At 32.7% G+C, this 18,967-nt stretch overlaps 4 protein-coding genes across 4 annotated transcripts in view; 2 read left to right on the top strand and 2 right to left on the bottom strand.

Moving 5' to 3' along the window:
* Positions 1–3,413: 3,413 nt before the first annotated feature.
* HELRODRAFT_180350 (hypothetical protein) lies at positions 3,414–7,124 on the top strand (the record flags this gene model as incomplete). Its single annotated transcript, XM_009029666.1, has 5 exons — positions 3,414–3,442; positions 4,879–4,993; positions 5,783–5,852; positions 6,982–7,024; positions 7,076–7,124. The coding sequence occupies 5 exons, from the start codon at positions 3,414–3,416 to the stop codon at positions 7,122–7,124; spliced, it is 306 nt and encodes a 101-aa protein (XP_009027914.1).
* A 1,517-nt stretch (positions 7,125–8,641) lies between these two features.
* Positions 8,642–10,235, bottom strand: HELRODRAFT_180349 (hypothetical protein; the record flags this gene model as incomplete). The annotated part of the gene is made up of 2 exons (XM_009029665.1): positions 8,642–9,177; positions 9,881–10,235. 2 exons carry the CDS (start codon positions 10,233–10,235, stop codon positions 8,642–8,644), a joined length of 891 nt encoding a protein of 296 aa, XP_009027913.1.
* Positions 10,236–10,657: 422 nt separating this feature from the next.
* On the bottom strand, positions 10,658–11,731 carry HELRODRAFT_180348 (hypothetical protein; the record flags this gene model as incomplete). Its single annotated transcript, XM_009029664.1, has 2 exons — positions 10,658–11,017; positions 11,486–11,731. The coding sequence occupies 2 exons, from the start codon at positions 11,729–11,731 to the stop codon at positions 10,658–10,660; spliced, it is 606 nt and encodes a 201-aa protein (XP_009027912.1).
* Positions 11,732–13,799: 2,068 nt separating this feature from the next.
* Positions 13,800–18,967, top strand: part of HELRODRAFT_87910 (hypothetical protein) — a gene marked incomplete at both ends in the record, with an annotated part of 32,019 nt that continues 26,851 nt past the window's right edge. The window contains one exon of the mRNA XM_009029635.1: positions 13,800–13,901. Coding sequence (XP_009027883.1) covers positions 13,800–13,901 — 102 coding nt within the window. The remainder of the gene's footprint in view (positions 13,902–18,967) is intronic.

The raw sequence follows: 18,967 nt of genomic DNA, 5'->3' as shown, positions 1-18,967 counted from the left end.
GAATTGTTGCTGGGAAGGCCTTTATAAACATATGACGCACAAGTTCGTCTTCCACTTCAATTTTATTGGCTGTTGCTAATAATTCTTGCAAGTAGTGTGATGGTCTGCCGGTCATTTTAGTTTCTCCGGTCAAGCGAGCGAACAATTCTGGCTTTTTCCTTTCGTAAATCGTTATCACCGTTGTTTTTAGGTCGTCATAATTTCTACCATGAAACAATTGCTGTGGTAATTTTGCAACCGAATCTGCCGGTAGCGATGATAGAATATGGTAAAATTTTGTTTCCGATGAATTAACTTTTCGGAGGTGAAATTGGGCTTCAGCGATTGCGAACCATCCTGTCGATGCTGTATCCATAAAGGTGGGCAACTTGATGGATATCATGTCGATATCATTCAATCCTGATTCCGCCATGTTAAAAATTTATTACGGAGAGGCCTTTGATTTACGTCAGAAGAACCACGTGGAATTTTCGTTCAAATCGCGTGGGATCTTCGTTCAAATCACGTCGGATTTTCGTTCAGATCAGGTCGGATTTTCGTTCAAATCACGTCGGGGTCACCAATTTGTTAGTACGAACTTATGCTACTAACAAGACACCTTGTTGTGAGTTAGAATAAATAAAACAAACACAATTCAGGCGTAACAAAATACTATCTTTATTCCCACGTCAATCTCTTACCGTTTCGTTTACAAGCTATCAGGCAAAAAAAGAAGAAGTTGAGAGAGAAGCAGACATAAAAATTAACATAGATTATGTAACATTGAAAATTGCAATAATCTTTAATAATAATTAATACATAAGATAGTTAATAAATGAATGTTTGATCCCTACACGTCCCTGATGCACGAGCCGACGTTGCCCACATAATAAGTATTTTTTTCCTATAATTTTTGAAGCCTTCAATAAGCAGTTGACACCAGTCGGATTTCTTAAAATCTTCACTGTTTTTATCTTTAACAACCACCAACAGACTTTTTACTTTTTTTTGCTTCATGCACAAGCTGAAAGTCACCAGAATTTAGTTCATCATTAGATTCGTTCATAGAATAAGTAGCTAAAACTTTAGTTCTATCTGGCCCATGACTTTGTAACTACAGTTTTATTTATAACTTCATTTGTTAAATTTGCTTTGAATACGTTGTTTGCGTTTGCAACGTCTATAGGTACATTATTAACAGATACGTTTGTTGGTTTGACGTTTGTTGCACAAATTTTATTTATTTCTTGCGTATGGTTTGAACCATTGCGTATGGTTTGCGTATGGTAGCTGTACCATACTTTTCTCAAAATTTTCATTCTGTTTCTGCTTTTCTTTTTTATTTTTTGAAATTAGGGATGCCAGCAGGAAGAAGAATGATATGGAAAACATGTATGCAGGCACGCTGGACGAGGTCAGGAACAAATTGATGATCAAGATCGAAGATGACCATAAAAAAAATACATCAGTTGTAACAGAGCATGGATTGGCGCGCTGGATTCGAATGAATAAACGTTTTTCGGTATGTATGTGGGTTATTTTTTCGTGATATAGAATTTATTAAGATTAGTTTGGAGTAATGGTATCGTGATTGAGATTATAATTTTTTTGTATCATATCGTACTCTTTTGCATTGTATTATTAATTAGTAATGTTAAGAACCGTTTAGTAGTGTAATATTAATTAGTAATATTAAGAACTGTTTGTAGAACTGCTTGTAGCGTAATAGTAATTAGTAACATTAAGAACTGTTTGTAGAGCTGTTTGTAGCGTAATATTAATGGTAGTATTAAAAACCGTTTAGTAATAGTGTAATATTAATTGGTAATATTAAGAATCATTTTTTAGATTTCTGTTATGCTTTTCGTTTATTGAAAGGAAATATCTAAACGTGCCCGGTGTTGTTTTATGTTGGAATAATAACTATCTCAGAAGGATAATCCGTGACTTGATATATATAAATAAATAAATAAAATTTCAACAACACGAAGCTGTTTTGTTTCAACTTTATTAAACTGTGAAGTTTGGCTGACGGCCGTTTCGGCTAATGCCATCGTCGGAGCCTAGATTGTAAAACCAAATGAGGAGTTAATAATATAAATTATAAGAAATAGAAAATAGAATATTAGATATTAAAATGAATAAATAAATGAATAACAACCTATATTTTAAAATTAACTCATTATATTGTTGAAAATAAAATAAACGAATAAATTTAAATGAAAAATTATGAATAAAAATTATGAATCTTCAACCGTACATGTTTATCTGAGAACCTCATACCAAATTATAAATAAATAAATATATATATATGACTTTATATATATATATATATATATATATATATATATATATATATATATATATATATATATGCAGATTTCATTGAATATTTTTGCCCACTTAGCATTAATCAATTTTTTTTAAATGCACTCAACGATATGGAATTGTTGTAATCATATTTATTGAGAACTAGTGACATAATTTGGCTGGCTAACAATGTTGTTTGTGTAAACACCATCTTCAGAGCCTTGTGTGAGATACAAATATTAAAATAAATGGAAATGTAAACCATATAAAATAAAACACAATAGTACCTAAAATGTTCAATGAAATCTGCATAGCTGAAAACCTCGTCTCCAAATATATATATATATATATATTTATTTGTTTTCGGATATCCTGCATTATTTACATTGCTTTTATTTATTTTTTATCCCTGTAGAATAATAAATTTTTTAAATATCGGTTTTGACCTGTTTTATTGCTGGTATCTTATTGTCATTTGTCGTTGTTTGCTTGTTTTTACATGTTTAAATACTTTATTTTTTATTTCTAAACTTTATTGATTTAATACTTAGGGTAAGGTACCCACACTGGTTAAGGGCTACACAATTTTTGTACCCTATTCATGCTGATTTATATCTAATTCACATGAATAAACCTGTAAACAAAAAGTTATATTTTTTTTAAATCTTATGTACTTGAAAAAACTAAAGCCATCTAAAACTGTGTTGATCCCAATCACAAAATATTTAAATTTCATATTAACTAAATAAACTGCGTCAAAAAAATAAAAACATTTCACTTGACTGCCATCAAATATATTTAAAGCAAATTTTGAATTCTTTATTTCCACATTCTTCATCAAGAGTTTATGTTGTTAACATGAATTTTTTTACAAATAATTTTAACTTTAACATTTGCGACAGCTTGTCACGACCGTCACATTCTAATAAACAAAAACCAATAACTTTTCATTATGGTGTAGCACATTGCGTTAATAAGTTTACGCGTGCATCACACTAAACAATTTATTTAACATACCTATTGCACTTGATAAAAAAATTCTAGAATATATACGAACAATTTCATTCATGTAAAACAATTGTTTGCTAAATATATCCACTAAGAAAATTAATTGTTTCAACAAAATGGATCACAAAATGATGCGCCATAAAAAGTTAGTTTTTTCTTTATAAAACTTTTAGATAGAAATGAAATAAATAAATAAATAAATAAATAAATATATATATATATATATATATATCTATATATATATATATATATATATATATATATATATCTATATATATATATATAGGTATATATTAAAATCAATAAAAAAATATTTAAGATGAAGATGTTATTTTCATTTTGTTTTTTTTTTCTGAAGAACATTTTTTTAGTTTTCTTATATGTATAATGCTTTATTTAAATTTGAAAAGAAAAAAAAACAGGTAAAACTATCAACATTATTAGTTCAAAATATAAAAATATCAACATTATTTCAAAATCTAAAACTATCAATAACATTTCTATAGATAAAGCCATCAACATCATCAGTTCAAAATGTTAAACTATAAACATTAATTCACAATGTAAAACTACATCATTTCGAAATGTAAAAATAACAACATTATTTCAAAATGTTAAACTATTAACAATTAAAAATTATTTTAAAATAAAAAAAATTACTTGATTAGTTAACTATTTAGTTGGCCCAGAAAAAAAAGTGGGCATCAGAGGAAACTATTCGATCTGGATGGATGTTACAATCGGTGTACCTCAGAGCTCAGTGCTGGGACCACTGTTTATTATTTTCATCAATAAGATAGTGGGATTTATTCCAAGATAGTCAAATTTGCGGATGATACCAAGCTCTGTGCAGTGGTGGATAAAAATGAATATGTAAAAAAACTGCGAACTGATCTAAAAAAAAAACTTTACCAATGGGCGGAAGACTGGCAGATTAAATTTAACATAAGTAAACGCTCCGTCATTCACATGGGAACAAAAACAAACAAAATATATTAGAATTTGGAGACAGACCTCTAAAGGTTTCATCAGAAGAAAGGGACCTTGGAATAATTGTAGAAAAAAGTGGGGAACCTACCAGGCAAAGCATAGAAACAGCAAAAGAGCAAATAATACGCTTGGCATAATAAAAAGGACGATTGCTAACATAAATAAATCAATTATGTTAAATTTATATAAAACGTTAGTGCTACCTAAATTAGAATACTGCATACAGGCATGGAGTCCTCACTGGCAAAAAGACAAAGATGTGTTAGAAAAAGTTCAAAGAGGGGCAACCCGGATAATTAATAATTGTGAAAGACTGTTATATGAGGAAGGATTGAAGAGATGTGGACTGACAACTTTGAACAAACGTAGGACTAAACGAGATCTTATTCAGGCGTAAAAAATTATAACGGGTAAAGATGAGATAGATTCATCCCTATTTTTTCAATTTACAAAAAATAGAAAGACAAGAGGGCACCAGTACAATCTTTTCAAAAAAGGGTAATAACAATAAAAGGAAGATTTTTCAGTTCGAGAGTTATTGAACATTGGATTAAGCTAGACAAAAAATCTGTAACAACTCCTACAACGCAGGTGTTCAAAGTCAGACTTAGAAAATTGGTCAAAACTAGTCAAAATCGATCTAGGGGTTCTCATACAGAGATATCTACTGAACCGCTACAATCCTTGTATGTTACGTTATTTTATGGTAATGCAAATAAATATTATAAAAAAACATGAAAGTAATGTAAAGTAGTAAAGTAAAATCAAGTAGTGAGGAAAGTGATGAACAAATTGATATGTTTTTTAATAATGCACGTTGAAATTGTATCAAGAACACTCGTTTTTCATGGCGAACCAAGTATAATCCTCTTGAGATTAGCCTCTGTAATTTTTGGAAAAGATGAAAGACATTGACTTTTGACCTATTATCATTAAGTAAAGGATCATAATTAGCTTTTGCAGTATGAGTAATTTTATTTGAAAAAACCGAATGAATTGAAAAGCTGTTAGGTTTAAATCAACATCAAATTTGAGTTTATTCATGTGTCTACACAGGATCTTGCTTGTAGCTAGCAAAAAATCTTTAAAATTGTGTCCGAAAAAAGGGTATTGTTTTGCTTTAATGAAATCATCCAGTTATTACGACATGTAATTGATAAACATTTTCTAAAAAGTTTTTCGAGTTTTCTGCACTGTCTTCACTGTCTTTTTGCTCGCCGACAATCTGTATCATACCATGGAGCTGTATGACTTCTACTGACGTGAATCTCACGAAGAGAAACTAATCTGTCGATTATACTTTTTAGTTAACTGTCAAACAACATTAACTCAGCATCAACATTGTTCCCCTGGCATGAACCTGCAACAGCTGAGTTTATAATACTTTTTGTAAACTGATCTTTGTCTAGATTTTTCCAGTACCGAGTTAATTTTTTAACCAAATTACCACACGTTTGAGCAATCGCTATTTTGGCCTCTACACAACTATGATCAGAGTATACTTCACTCGGATAAATTGTTATTTCAGGAACAGAAAAATCACGAGAGCCAACGATCAGATCTAGGTACCACCAAGAGAATGAGCTTTACCTTTTACATAGTTGCTCAGATTAAACATGTCGAATATTTCAAACAAGCGTATAGTGTATATGTATTCAACCTGAACACAGTGGAAAAACCGTTATACAAGAAAACGGCTTGGTCTGCCTGAGGGTTTGAATTAATTTGCTTTTTATAGTCAAAGGACAGTTTTAAAACTACCTTTCAAGTCGGTAGCTGATGAATTCAAATGTTTAAAATAAGATGTCAATGGATGCTTGACAACTCGGCAGACCAATGTATAACCCAGATTAAGCCACCGTTGAAAACGGGAAAAATATGGAAAGCCAGAAATGAAATAGACTTGGCAGAACAATCTTTGAAACTTAAGGAGATTGTTGAAACAGTGCAAAGCACAAAATACGGCGTACATACATACATACATACACACCAAATTTATTTATTAATTTAGTGTTGAGTGGTGATTGCCCATCCGAGATAGTTCCTTACTTTTTTGGTGGAAGATTGGTTGCGTTGTTGAAAAAAGGTGGTGGAATCAGACCTATTGCGGTTGGTTGTGTTTGGTGGCACCTTGCCGCAAAGTGCGTATTACTCGTAGTCATAAATAAAGTAGTCCCACTTCTCCAACCATAGCAGGTAGGTGTTGGTGTCAGCGAAGGGGCAGAGGGTGCAATTCATGCGGTGAGACGTTTTGTGGACAAAATGGAAAAAAACGATTGTTTATTAAAATTGGACGTTTCCAACGCGTTCAACGCAATGAGGCGTGATCATATGTTGTGTGCGAAATCGGTGATCCCAAAGCTATATAATTATTGCTTGTCGGCGTATCATAAGCCCTCAATTTTGTCATTTTGTGGCACCAAAATTTTTCAAATTAGAGAGTTAAGCAAGGTGATCTTTTGGGTCCTTTACTATTTTATCTTTTTGTTAATATGTTATTAAAATCATTAAAATCAAAATCTATTGTAACATATTTGGATGACGTTACTTTAGGGGGGAGTGTGTTGGATGTGCTGAGAGATTTGAGTACAATAGAGGAAAAAACATTAAACATGCAATTAAAATTTTATTATAAAAATGTAAAATGTTTTCTAAAAATTTAGATCCATTAAATACTCCCCATCACATCGATAGACTTCCAAAAGAGTTTCTTGGTGCAAATATTTTTTTGGGGAAGGTCAAAATAATTTTTGGAATAAAAAATTGGAAAATTATACTTATTTTGCAGCTTATTTGCCCCACTTTACGTATTTCCTGAGAACGTCGCTCAACTCTGATAAATAAATATTAATATGTTTTGATCAATATCTCCGTGACGGATTTCATCTCGAAAAATCGCACCAACCCATCATTAAAACACTCAGGCGCCGTACCAGCAAGACACTCCTTGAACAGTGTAATTTTGAACTTTATTCTACTGAAAGCCAATGAAAATCAACTCGAATTTAGTTTGAGATAGGGCAGTACTTTGTTACCCTTGAAACCACTCTGACTGCTGCATGTAAAACTATATGAATACATTCCTTTTTTAGAGAAACTGGGTTTTTATATAGCAATGCGTTGCTATAATCGATTCTAAAGTTGCAGATGAGATTTTTGCTGACTATTGTAAAATATCGATTCAGTTATCTGATTTTGTGCGTATTTGGTAGAACCATGATCGACAGTGACGTCCGACGTAGTCCTCCATTGATTGCATGGAATCCATAATCACACCTAGATCAGTGTCTTGAAGTCGGAAAGTTGCTTAAGCTCGTCTTATTTATATTCAACCTTAGGTTGTTTGCTGTTATCCAGTTATTAGCTTTTGTAATTGACTAATTGTTTCAAACAGACAACTTTTTGATTCAGTAGAACAGTTTTTATATATCTGAATATCCTCTGCATATAAACAAAAACTGAGGCCTGATAACTTAACTACAGTTGCAATATTTTCTGTTTAAATCAAGTAGAGCAAAAGATTTAGGACTAATTCTTGGGGTACTCTCCGAATCAACTTCAATTCCGCCATGTAAGATTAACTGCAACCAGCAATGATCAGTTGACTTTTTGACGTTTAGTAGGATTGGAACCACTGATGGGCTCAACTCTATATGTTATATAAACTTTGGAGACATTTCAAAAAGATGCAATGATCAAACGCAGCGCTAACCTAAAGTATAAAGTAACACAGTGAGAACAACTTTGGTATCATCAATGACATCAAAAACATCAGAAAAGACCTACAACAGTGCCGTTTTTGTTGAATGCTATTTTCAAAAGCCGACCGTTTAAGGAAAAGCAATTTGAGATTTGTATATAGTTATTTAGCACATCAGGCGACAGATCAGGTTTTTTAACAGAGGTCTGATGATGACTTTCTTTTGCAAAGCTAAAAGTACCGACCATTTAATACGTGTATTCACTAGCTGGTAGAAAAAGGTAACGGCGTTTCAATATGTTCCTTTACCAAGTATATGGTGCCGGGTCCAGCTGACATGATTCGATAATGACTGTACAATTGGTAATTTCAGATTATCAACTGAGTAAGTTGAAAGCTTTTAAGCTGAAAACTAGTCATGTTGAAAACCGTTGACTGATCTGTTAAAACACCATCAGACATCACCGCCGTCTTCTCACAGTATAGTTCAGGTAGTTATTTAACTATGTGACACTTATCAAGTCCTGGGCATGACATAAAACTGCATCTACGCTGATCAAGATTAGATTTTTTTTAAGAGCGGAAGAACTTAGGCAGTTTTAATAATGGTAGGAAAAACATCTTTGCTAAAAGAAAGATTATCAAGTTTTGAGATCACTGGAGCAAAGAGTGAAGAAAATTTTTTGAGAAGAACAGTAGACAAAACTCAAGTGGAGATGTCTTATTAGCAAGAGAGGAGATGAGTTTTAACACCTCTGAAACCGAAACAGCAGGAAAGGCGTCAAATATATTTGTTGATTGTGGTCTGTGTTTGAAAGGTGTTATGTTATCTGTTTCAATACTGTCTTTGATTGACTGATGTATATTATTTATTTTTGATATGAAATGATTTGCGAAAGAGTTGACAAGGATTGTGCACTCATCATCAGAATAGTGTTGTGGCGGACGAGAAAGAAGCGATCGCCAGTAATCAAGAGGATTACTTTTAGAGTGAAGCTCTTCTTTGATGGAGTCAATCTTGGATTGCATAATTAACGTTTTAGCAATCTCTTTAGCCTTCTTGTATCCAGTTTTTATGATTTTTGAGCAAAATCGCTTTGATTGTCTTTCAAATCGACGGCAGATCCGAATTGCATTTATTAAACCAATTAAAAGTTGATGTTTTGAACGATTGCTGTAGAGACAAACATCTAAAAAGTGCATGTTTGTAAAGGAGATTGGTTGTAGATGTGAGGATAGCAAATGTAAGGTCGTCCACGTCATAATCACCACGCGAAAGTATATCGCAGAATACACCAGAGAGTTGTTGTTGAAAAGCAGTTGAACTAAAACGACGATAACTACGACGCCGACGAACAATGATTGGAGGTTTTGACTTTGATAATGTATTGTCGAAGGTCACAAGGCTGTGATCAGAAAAAACACAGTCCATAACTCCAACGTTGTTTATGATGCTTTATGACGTATACTGGTGATGACGAGGTCTAGTATATTACCATGGAAATGTGTGGAAAAGTTTACGTGCTGAAAAAGCCCAAGGGCTTAAATTGTTGATTCAAAATGCTGTTCAATGACTTTGAGCTGCCCCGGTGCATTGAAATCACCACAAATGATTAATGGGATGTGGAAATTGATGACGGTGTCGACATGACCACTAAATTCATTTATAAAATCTGCAGAAACGTGACCTGGTGGTCTGTAGATTGAGCTTTGGCCTTTGCTTATGATAAAAGATGATGAATATGTATTGAATTTAACTGTGAAATTTTCGAAGCCAAGATATTTCATGTCATCAACAATTAGGTGGCTTTGAGTAGGTTGCTGTGCACAACTGCCAGACTTCCCCACGTTTGTCCTGTGATGAGTCACGATGATGGTGCAAGATGGAATAACCCTCTGGGGCCAAACCATATTTTATTGGATTTGGAGCGTCGGAAGGTACCCATGTTTCCATGATGATGAAAACATCTAAGTTATTTGCCTGTATAACTTCATTAAGTAATGGAGCTTTGCTTACAGCCGATCTTACATTCAAAATTCCGCACTTTAGCATTGCCTGACGTTTGCTAACGTTATTTCTTTTCAAAGACTCGAGCGTTTTAAACATAGCCAAACGTGGTGAACTTGGTTTCCAGATTCTGAAGCGAAACAAAGTCTTCCGACAGGCCCTTGATATGGGAAAAGAATTTATTTGTGGAAGAAAGCTCAAAAGCTCCGTATGGCTCAACTTCAGACACTTTTCAGACATGAGCGATAATGAAGCATAGCAAACATAACTCCGGAAAACGTAATTAAAAATTGAAATTTAATTTGAGTATTGACAACTTGTTTACTAAGTTATTAAATATATTAATGTGGAAAGCGATTTAACAGCAAATGACGAACGCCGAGAAATTCAAAATTAAAAGTTTATCCGTTTGTCAGTGCCAAAACATCCAGTTGTCTATCACGTGTTGTGTTGAGGAATGTTCGATTTAATATTATTTCACTTTTGTTATCGGGTTATAAATCGAACGATTTAAAACGAATAGAAATTATTTTATTTTATTAACCAAACAAACGTAACGATCTGGTACTAACGTAAAAGGGAAGGGGAAAAGTAAAGCAAAGAAGTAGTAGTAATAATAAATTAAATTAAAATATAGATATTATTATTAATAATAAAACTAATTAAAAACTAATTCCTTTGTCGCTGATAATGTGGTTGACGGTTCTGCTGTGGCTGATATTTATCTTGTTTCTTGAAATGTTGATGGTGTTGTTGGTAATGACGTTGTTGCTGATAACGCAGTTGCCGCTTTGGTTGCTGGTTCGAATTTTGTTCTGGCCTCTTATGCAACCATCTGTCCAGCTACAAACGATTTCTAGAATGAGATGTAATGACGATGAACTATGCTCTGCTTTTCTCTTTTTGTGATGATCTTGCTGCTGCTGCTGTTGAACAGGAAAAGGAAGAGAGAGAACTGGAAGGAGAGAATTGTTCATGTGTGAATTTGCTGATGGGATGGTATCATTTTGCTCAGCATTTTGCTGTTTTGATTGTTGGATGTCATTTTTTTATCTTTGTTCTTGCTCAAAAAAACTTTTATTTTATTGGACTCTTCTGGTGGCTGTCTCTCTTCAATTTTGTTTACATTCATCAGATTCAAATTTATTTTAAAAAGTTTTTTTAGAACTGGTTGGCACTCATTGGTTGGTTTTCACTCGTGTCAATGGTGTGCTCGACCTTTGAGGTACTTTCGAGTTGTTTTTCATCTGAGGTACTGGTGGTTCATTGATGTGAATCTTTTGCACAAAATCATGTAAATCGTTTGTCGAACCAGTTTCATTGGTTATCGAGCCGATTAATTTGTGGTCGGTGCAGTCTACGTTCATCAAGATGTTTGCGCTGTCATTTGCAGTCTCATTTTTAATATGTTTTTCCACAGTTAAATTTTCCAGTTGCTGGTCTAAATTCTTTTGAGCAGCCATAACCTGTGAAATTGATGACTGCAATACCTGTAGAAATTGCTCTGGTTTGGTTTGTTTGAACGTTGATAATAACTCTGCTTTTAGAGCGTCGTAATATGACAAATTTGAAACTACATTCAACGGCAGGAAAATTATTACGTGATAGAATCTTTTTGTTTTACATATCACGTTTCGCAATTGAAATTGCATTTCGGAATTCTCGAACCAATCTGTTGACGCTGTTTTCTTGAAAAGAGGTAATATGGCGATCGGGTCATCATTTGGTAGGAACATTTTGTTTTCGCTTTTATCTAGCCACGTGGATCTTCGTATTTTTTTTTACATCGGATTTTCTTCGTTCGAATCACGTCCGATTTTCATTGTTCAAATCACGTCAGGGTCTCCAATTGTTGAGGAATGTTCGATTTAATATTATTTCACTTTTGTTGTCGGATTATAAATCGGAAAATTTAAAACGAATAGAAATTATTTTATTTTATTGACCAAACAAACGTAACGATCTCTTACTAACGTAAAAAGGGAAGAGGAAAAGTAAAGCAAAGAAGTAGTAGTAGTAATAAATTAAATTAAAACATAGATATTAATATTAATAATAAAACTAATTAAAAATGTTAAATGCTTAAAATAACTGTATATATCTAATTCCCTACAGTTGTATCATTGACAAATAAATATTTGAAATAATCTGGTGAATGAACTTCAAATATTTACAATTAATGCGGCGGTTACAGTTTTCCGATGTCAATGCGAAATGAATCAGCAGATTTGATTAATTAAATAAATTACCTAAATAGTAATTAAATAAATAAATTAATTAATTGAATTAAACAAGAAAAGTAAATAGTAAATGTAAACATTAAACGAATAAGTTTTAACAGCTACAGAAGGAAGGGTATTATAAAATTTTTAAGTATTATGAAGCACTACATTTCAAATATTTTTGTGAGAAATCCGTATTATGTGCAATAATATTTTCAAGTGAAAAATAATTTTACAAATATTACAAGTTCCTGAATATAATCTTGTGCACTTGTTTCAGCCCATACAACAGATATAGGAGCGTAGCAGCTAGAGGAATTTTTTGTTAACATCTACGGAAATTGAAAATGGAGATGATGATAAGAAAGATGGAAATCCAACAATGGGTTTTTTTTCGTATTTTTTCAAGTCGTTTTTGGTTATGCTAATCCTTCAAACATTGCCAATGATTTTTTGTAGTAAAATAAATTTAATTATATTTATTATTCTATAAATGAAATGTAGTGTTTGTGTTCAGTAACATTTGAAATATAATGATATTATTTAATAAGTTTGACAAAAATTGACTATGGTTAATGTTACTGCCAATTTTTATTATAATTTAATTTTGTTTTAAAATCTGCTATAAAATAATTTTTTTTGGTTACGATTGCAATAAATATGCAATTTTTTGATCCTCAAATCAAATATATCAAATTATTTTTATTAATCAATCAATCAATCAATCAATTAGCTTATAAAGCGCTATTTCCGCGATGTTCAACAGCGTTCCTCAATGAATTTTGCAAACATATGGGTCTTGAGATCCGCTCTGAATATCGTAAGTGATGGAGAAGTAGTCAGAGAAGTAGGTAGAGAGTTCAATAGAAAAGGGCTAGAAAAAGCAAAAGCAGATTTGGCAAAAGAGTGTTTAACACGAGTTAAAAAAAAGCGAAAAGAAGAAGACGATCGTAAACCGGGGCGTTTAGGTTCAATTAACATATCTGATAAATACTTAGGAAATAATTTAGATTGAGACTTATACATGAACGTGCAAATTTTAAAAATTGTTCTATATTTTATAGGTAGCCAGTGCAAGAGAACAAGATATGGAGATATATGAGAAAAGAAAGGGGTACGAGCAACTAGACAAGCAGCAGAGTTAAAAGCTTTACTTAAAGGATAGAGTATAGAGTCAGGAAGACCATAGTAGAGCGAGTTACAATAATCAATCCTAGATAAGACTAACGTCAAGATGATAAACAATTAAACATAGTGCAAAAAGGATTAAGTTTAAGACACATAGAGTCAGACCAAGCGATAATCGAAGAAAGACATAGAGATAAATTATGAAGAACACTATTGAGATTAGATGGAGGAAAAGAAGTATAAATATAAAAATCATCAGCATATAGTTGACTAGATTAAAAGAAAAAAATAATATATAAAAACTTAAATTTGTTATTTTAGCATTATTTTTAATTGTTTATCATCTTGACGGTATAATTAGTTTAATACTTTTGACCCACCAGTGTTTTGATCTACAATTCCTTTGAAATTATTAAATAAATAGTTTTTTAATTTTTATAAAGCTAATATTTTCAAGACGTGCAAAGAAAAACTATTCATGGTCATCACTTTCTGTGCTGCTAATTTTTTTATTGTCCTCGCTTATTCTACTTTGGCTCCATTCTTTCCAACTGAGGTTAGTTTTTTTAATTTGATTGAAGCTGGTTTTTTGTTTCAATGCTATTTATTTATATTTTTTTAGTTGAAACTATGAATTTTAAGATAACGTTTCTTCACCTGAAAAACAACTAAAATTTTTTTAATGCACCCATGTAAAATTTATTTGCATATATATTGTTATAACCGTTGAAATACGGAACTACATAATTAATTTTTGTTATATTGTTATAACTGTCCGATCGACGACGAGTTCGTTTAATCCCAGTGAAAAATAGTGACGCGAAATAACTTTAAAATTATCGATTTATTTATTTACAAAACCATAATTAATTAATTTGTCAATAATCAACGTTAATTAATTTTACTAATTAAAGTTAATATTCACAAACTATCAAATTAACGTTCAGAAACCATCGCTTTCCGAATAACAACTCACTAACGTTTATCGCAAATACAATAAAAACACAACGAAGTCAAATATCAAATATCGCTTTCGACGCTAACAATCAATCGCTTTTTAAAATCAATTATTCAACGACAACCATTCAATATCTCGCATACCTTTATGTACCCGTTTTACCAACGATATCTCGCTGTCGGAAGGTTCTAGTTCCTTCTCGAACTGTATGCGTTTTTAACGAAACCAGCTTTCTTGCGAAAATATTTGTGACGGTTGCGTTATCTCTGCCCCCTTTCAGATCTGTTCGTCTCGAACAGATTTCGTTGCAACGTCTGCATAGAGTAGAGCCAGTCTGTCCAAATGAACAATCTTCATTCTCGGTAGATGATGTCGTTCAATAGGGTTATGAACTGATAAGGTCCTTCCCAATCTTGTTGAAGCTTTGGAGACCGTTATTTTTCGATGAGGGTAACACAGTCATGCCAAAACGTTGACGTTAAATTCAGCAGTGTTTCTCTTTTGATCGTATCGTGTCTTGGTTGTTTAACTATTCTTTTATAACTTAAGGTGCGTGCGTGTATTGGTGGATGCTGTTTAACCGCTGACGGAGATTGTTCACATAATTTTTTATTGATCGTGGAGCCTCAGGTTGTATGCCATATTTTATATCAGCTGGGGTTCTTATTGTATTTCCAAAAATGATTTTTGAGAGAGTCTTCCTAGTAGTTGTGTGGATGGCACTTCAATATGCCATGAGGGACAGTGGTATCCGTCGATCCAAGTCTTTTTGGTTTTTGTCAACTACCTTGGCCAAATGTTCAATTAGTGTTTGGTTAAAACGTTCCAGCATCCCATTTGATTGAGGGTAGAGAATAGTTCTTCTTATCTTTTTTATAACACATAGTTTACACAGCTCACCAAACAGTTGCGACTTGAAGTTTCGAACTTGGTCAGAATGCAGCTCTATGGGAACACCATATCGACTGATTCAATTTATTATAATCTCTTCAGCGATGACACAAGCCTCTTGATTTGGTATCGGATACTTGCTTAAATAGTCCGCTACAACCAGAATGTAACGGTTTCTATAATTTGATTCAGGAAATGGTTCGGCAATGTCGATAGCAATTATATAGTAGAACTCTCACGTATTCTGTCAAGTGTCTTATTAACTCTAAAATGTCCTCCTGAAGAACCACCATGTATTTCTTTAAGAATTTCTGCGATTTTATTCCTAGGTACCACAATCTGCATGCGATGTTTCGATCCATTTGTTGATTTCCATTTCTGTTTAGCAACCCATCTTCCAAATGTAAGCAGTCCCACCGAGCCCAGTAGTTTTTTAACTATTTTTATTTGCTTTTACGAGACTCTATCCAATAATAATGTTGTTAATTTCTATCGTCGTCGTTGACTCAACCAGGTAGAATTGGTGGTCTCCAGTATCGCTAATTATTTTTGCCCATATGATGTTTTCTGATGATTTAGGTACTTCAGTATCACTGTCGATCGTTATAGAATACATTTAACATTGCTGGTCCTCATTATTTTTTCCGTATTATTCCATTTAAAGACGCTTTTTTCTAAATCAATTTTATAACCATGTTTTGTTAGGAAATCAATGCTTATTATGCATTTGTCAGTGATATCTGTTCTTAGGAATGTACCTTCGAATGCCAAATCGCCTTGTTAACAGTATGAAAAAATTTCTTCGTAGACGGATGCTCTTTCTCCTGTAGCTGTTCGAAAATGTGTTTATAAAAATTTTCTCTTCTTAGCTTGGGTACCAGATCAGATCTTAAAACTGACTTCGTTGCTTCGGTGTCGACGTAATTGAACATTCTTGTGAGCCAACTTTGCCATTCAACTAAAAGTCGTATTGACTTTGATGCAGCCTAGAGATTTTAATCAAAGTACTAGGGGCGACAATACTACCAGCCAAATTTCTGCCCCGCGAAATTAGCTTTTACAAGTTTTGCGCCTCCTTGTTTGAGGCAGTCGGTCGTGACGTTGGGTCATTATCTAACAGTTTTTGTCATCTTGGTCCACAATGACGATGTTTCTAAGGCGTTGTATACAATCTCGTCGTAGATGTCTTCTTTCCACAATTCCAGCATTTTAGCGCACCATAATTCTGACCATTCCGTTCTAGAACAATTCTTTGACATGAACATTCTTCATAAATTTGGCGCAGTTTTACGTCAGTTTTTGAAGCTTGCTTTGATGACTCGAATGTAAAACTGTAGGCAACGGCGTCATCGCGGTTGCGTTTGTCTGCTAGTATGAGATTTGTCTGAGATCTGAATCTCGAACAGCCTTTACAAACGTTTTCAATGCAGTTTCTTTTCTGTGTTGTGGGTCGTACGCAGGGTATTGCAGCAAAGTCAACCATGCAATATCCGGTGCCTGCTGCTGTATTGACTCTCAAGGTCGCTGCGTCCGGTTTCGTAAGTGGGACCGATAAATTTGCTTTATGTGCTCTTCACTGTAATGTGAATTCAACGCATTAACCAGGACTTCATAGTTCGTTTGGAGAACCTCTGTCGCTGACCTTTATTAAACTACCACAAGAGCCGTTGCCCGCTCTTTTTCATTTTAGCTATAACTCATTGCTGCTGCTTTAATCTTGGCTTTATAAATGTTCCAAGAAGTTTCTCCGTCAAATGATGGCGCTTTCAATGTTTTTGCGGTTACGTGGCTTATAGGTTTGGAGTTTAGTTTCTTAGTTTCTTCCAGTTCTTGTTTAAGTTTGTCCACTTTGCAAGATAACTTCTGTTCAAGCTGCATAAACCTTTGATCAAATTTTTGTTCAATTTTTGACGTGATGTCTTCTATTCACATCATCTGATTTTCTATTTTTACATTGATTACATCTGCTTGCTGTTTAGCTTTGACGTCGAATGGTTTTCTGAGTTCTTTCAACTGTTATATTATTTTGACATCAATCGCGGCCGGCTGTTGTTTGATTTTGTCGTCAATTTTTTCTTTTGCGTATTTTATTTCTGCTGATTGTTGTCAAATTTAGCTTCAATTTGATCACTCATCTGTTTTATTTCTGCTGATTGTTGTTCAAATTTGCGTCAACTTGATCTCTCGTCTGTTCAATTGTTATTGATTGTTCAATTTTGTATCAATTCGTTTTCTCGTCTGTTTTATTTCTGTTGACATAGTTCGAAGTAGTGCCATCAATTCCGTGTTTGCCCCAGCGTATACAACTGCATTCGATTCGACACCCTGATCGTCAAGCTCGAATTCATCTAGATTCTGTTTTTCATTAACAAAAACTTTCCAGCATCACCTCGTTTTTTCCAGAGATACAACAAAAACAACACCAGCTTTTGCAATCCCAACCTGTGACATCATCATCATCAATAGCAGTAGTGTGCAGATGTAATTACGGTGACAGCATAACATATCCATCATGCGGAAGGAAAGAATGATAAATCTAACAGCTACTGGAACGATTGCAGGGAAAAGAGATGGCGGTCAACAGCGAATAACATTCGTGAAGTTCTTGTGTCACTTGTTGAATGTCACAACATTTCGATTACAATAAAGTGTTATAGATCGAGTTCAGTGTTATAATTTGAAATGCGCGTGATGCCTATTAATGATGAAATGGGCGGTGTGATGGTCTAATGGTTAAGGTCGCCTTGTGCAGTTTCGCAGTCACCAAGTTCGAATATGACAAAAAGATCCCGGCCTATCATATATTTTGTGTGTGATGCGTCGTTTAGCACGTATTCATTTACGATGTTTGTGCGCTCTGTTGAATCCGCTGAACTTTGGAAGAGTGTAATTGACCTTTTTTTAACCTTTTTAAATGCTATTTAAAATATTGTGACTATAGTAACCAAAAACTAAAAGTTGAATTAAATGCTAATAAATAAAATTTAGAAGTATTATTTATATAATTCATATAAGTTAAAATAGATTTAAAATTTAGGTCTATATATTAGAATTAAAGATCAGATTAATTAATTATATATATATATATATATATATATATATATATATATATATATATATATATATATATATATATATATTTGTTCAAAAAATCCACCGACGATTCAGCATTAACAAGTTTTATGGTTGATTTTCTAATATTTTGAACTAGTTCTTTACAATTAAGTCTATTCAAAATGTTGAAATCCATTTTATAATCGTTTATGATTTTAATTGTTAAAATTAATCAAGCAAGATCCCATTTTTATAATCGTTTATTTTTTATATTATTATTAAAGTTATGCATATAGATCTATTTCGACGTAAAGTCATCATCAGTGCAATATATATTTTAAATAAATTCTATTAATAGTTAATTAGTTGTATTTTTTAATATATTAAAATAAAATAAAAGTAACGAAATAAAAACGCAAAGGTTCATTGAAATTAGTAAACAAAATATTTGAAATTATACGATTGTTCATGCTACGTGGCCGTTGTCAAGATGGCAACCAACAATGTCACAAATTTGAAGCGCGAAATTAATTAGAATATCGTTTCTATTATTATTATTATTATTAATATTATTAATTATTATTTTTATTATTATTATTATTATCATTATTATTATTATTGTTATTATCATTATCGTTATCATTATTATTATTATTATTATTATTATTGTTATTATTATCATCATCATCATCATTACCATTATTATTATTGTTGTTGTA

This window comes from Helobdella robusta (assembly GCF_000326865.2).
Source record: "Helobdella robusta unplaced genomic scaffold HELROscaffold_61, whole genome shotgun sequence".
Lineage (NCBI taxonomy): Eukaryota > Metazoa > Annelida > Clitellata > Rhynchobdellida > Glossiphoniidae > Helobdella > Helobdella robusta.
This window is presented reverse-complemented; position numbering and strand designations above follow the sequence as displayed.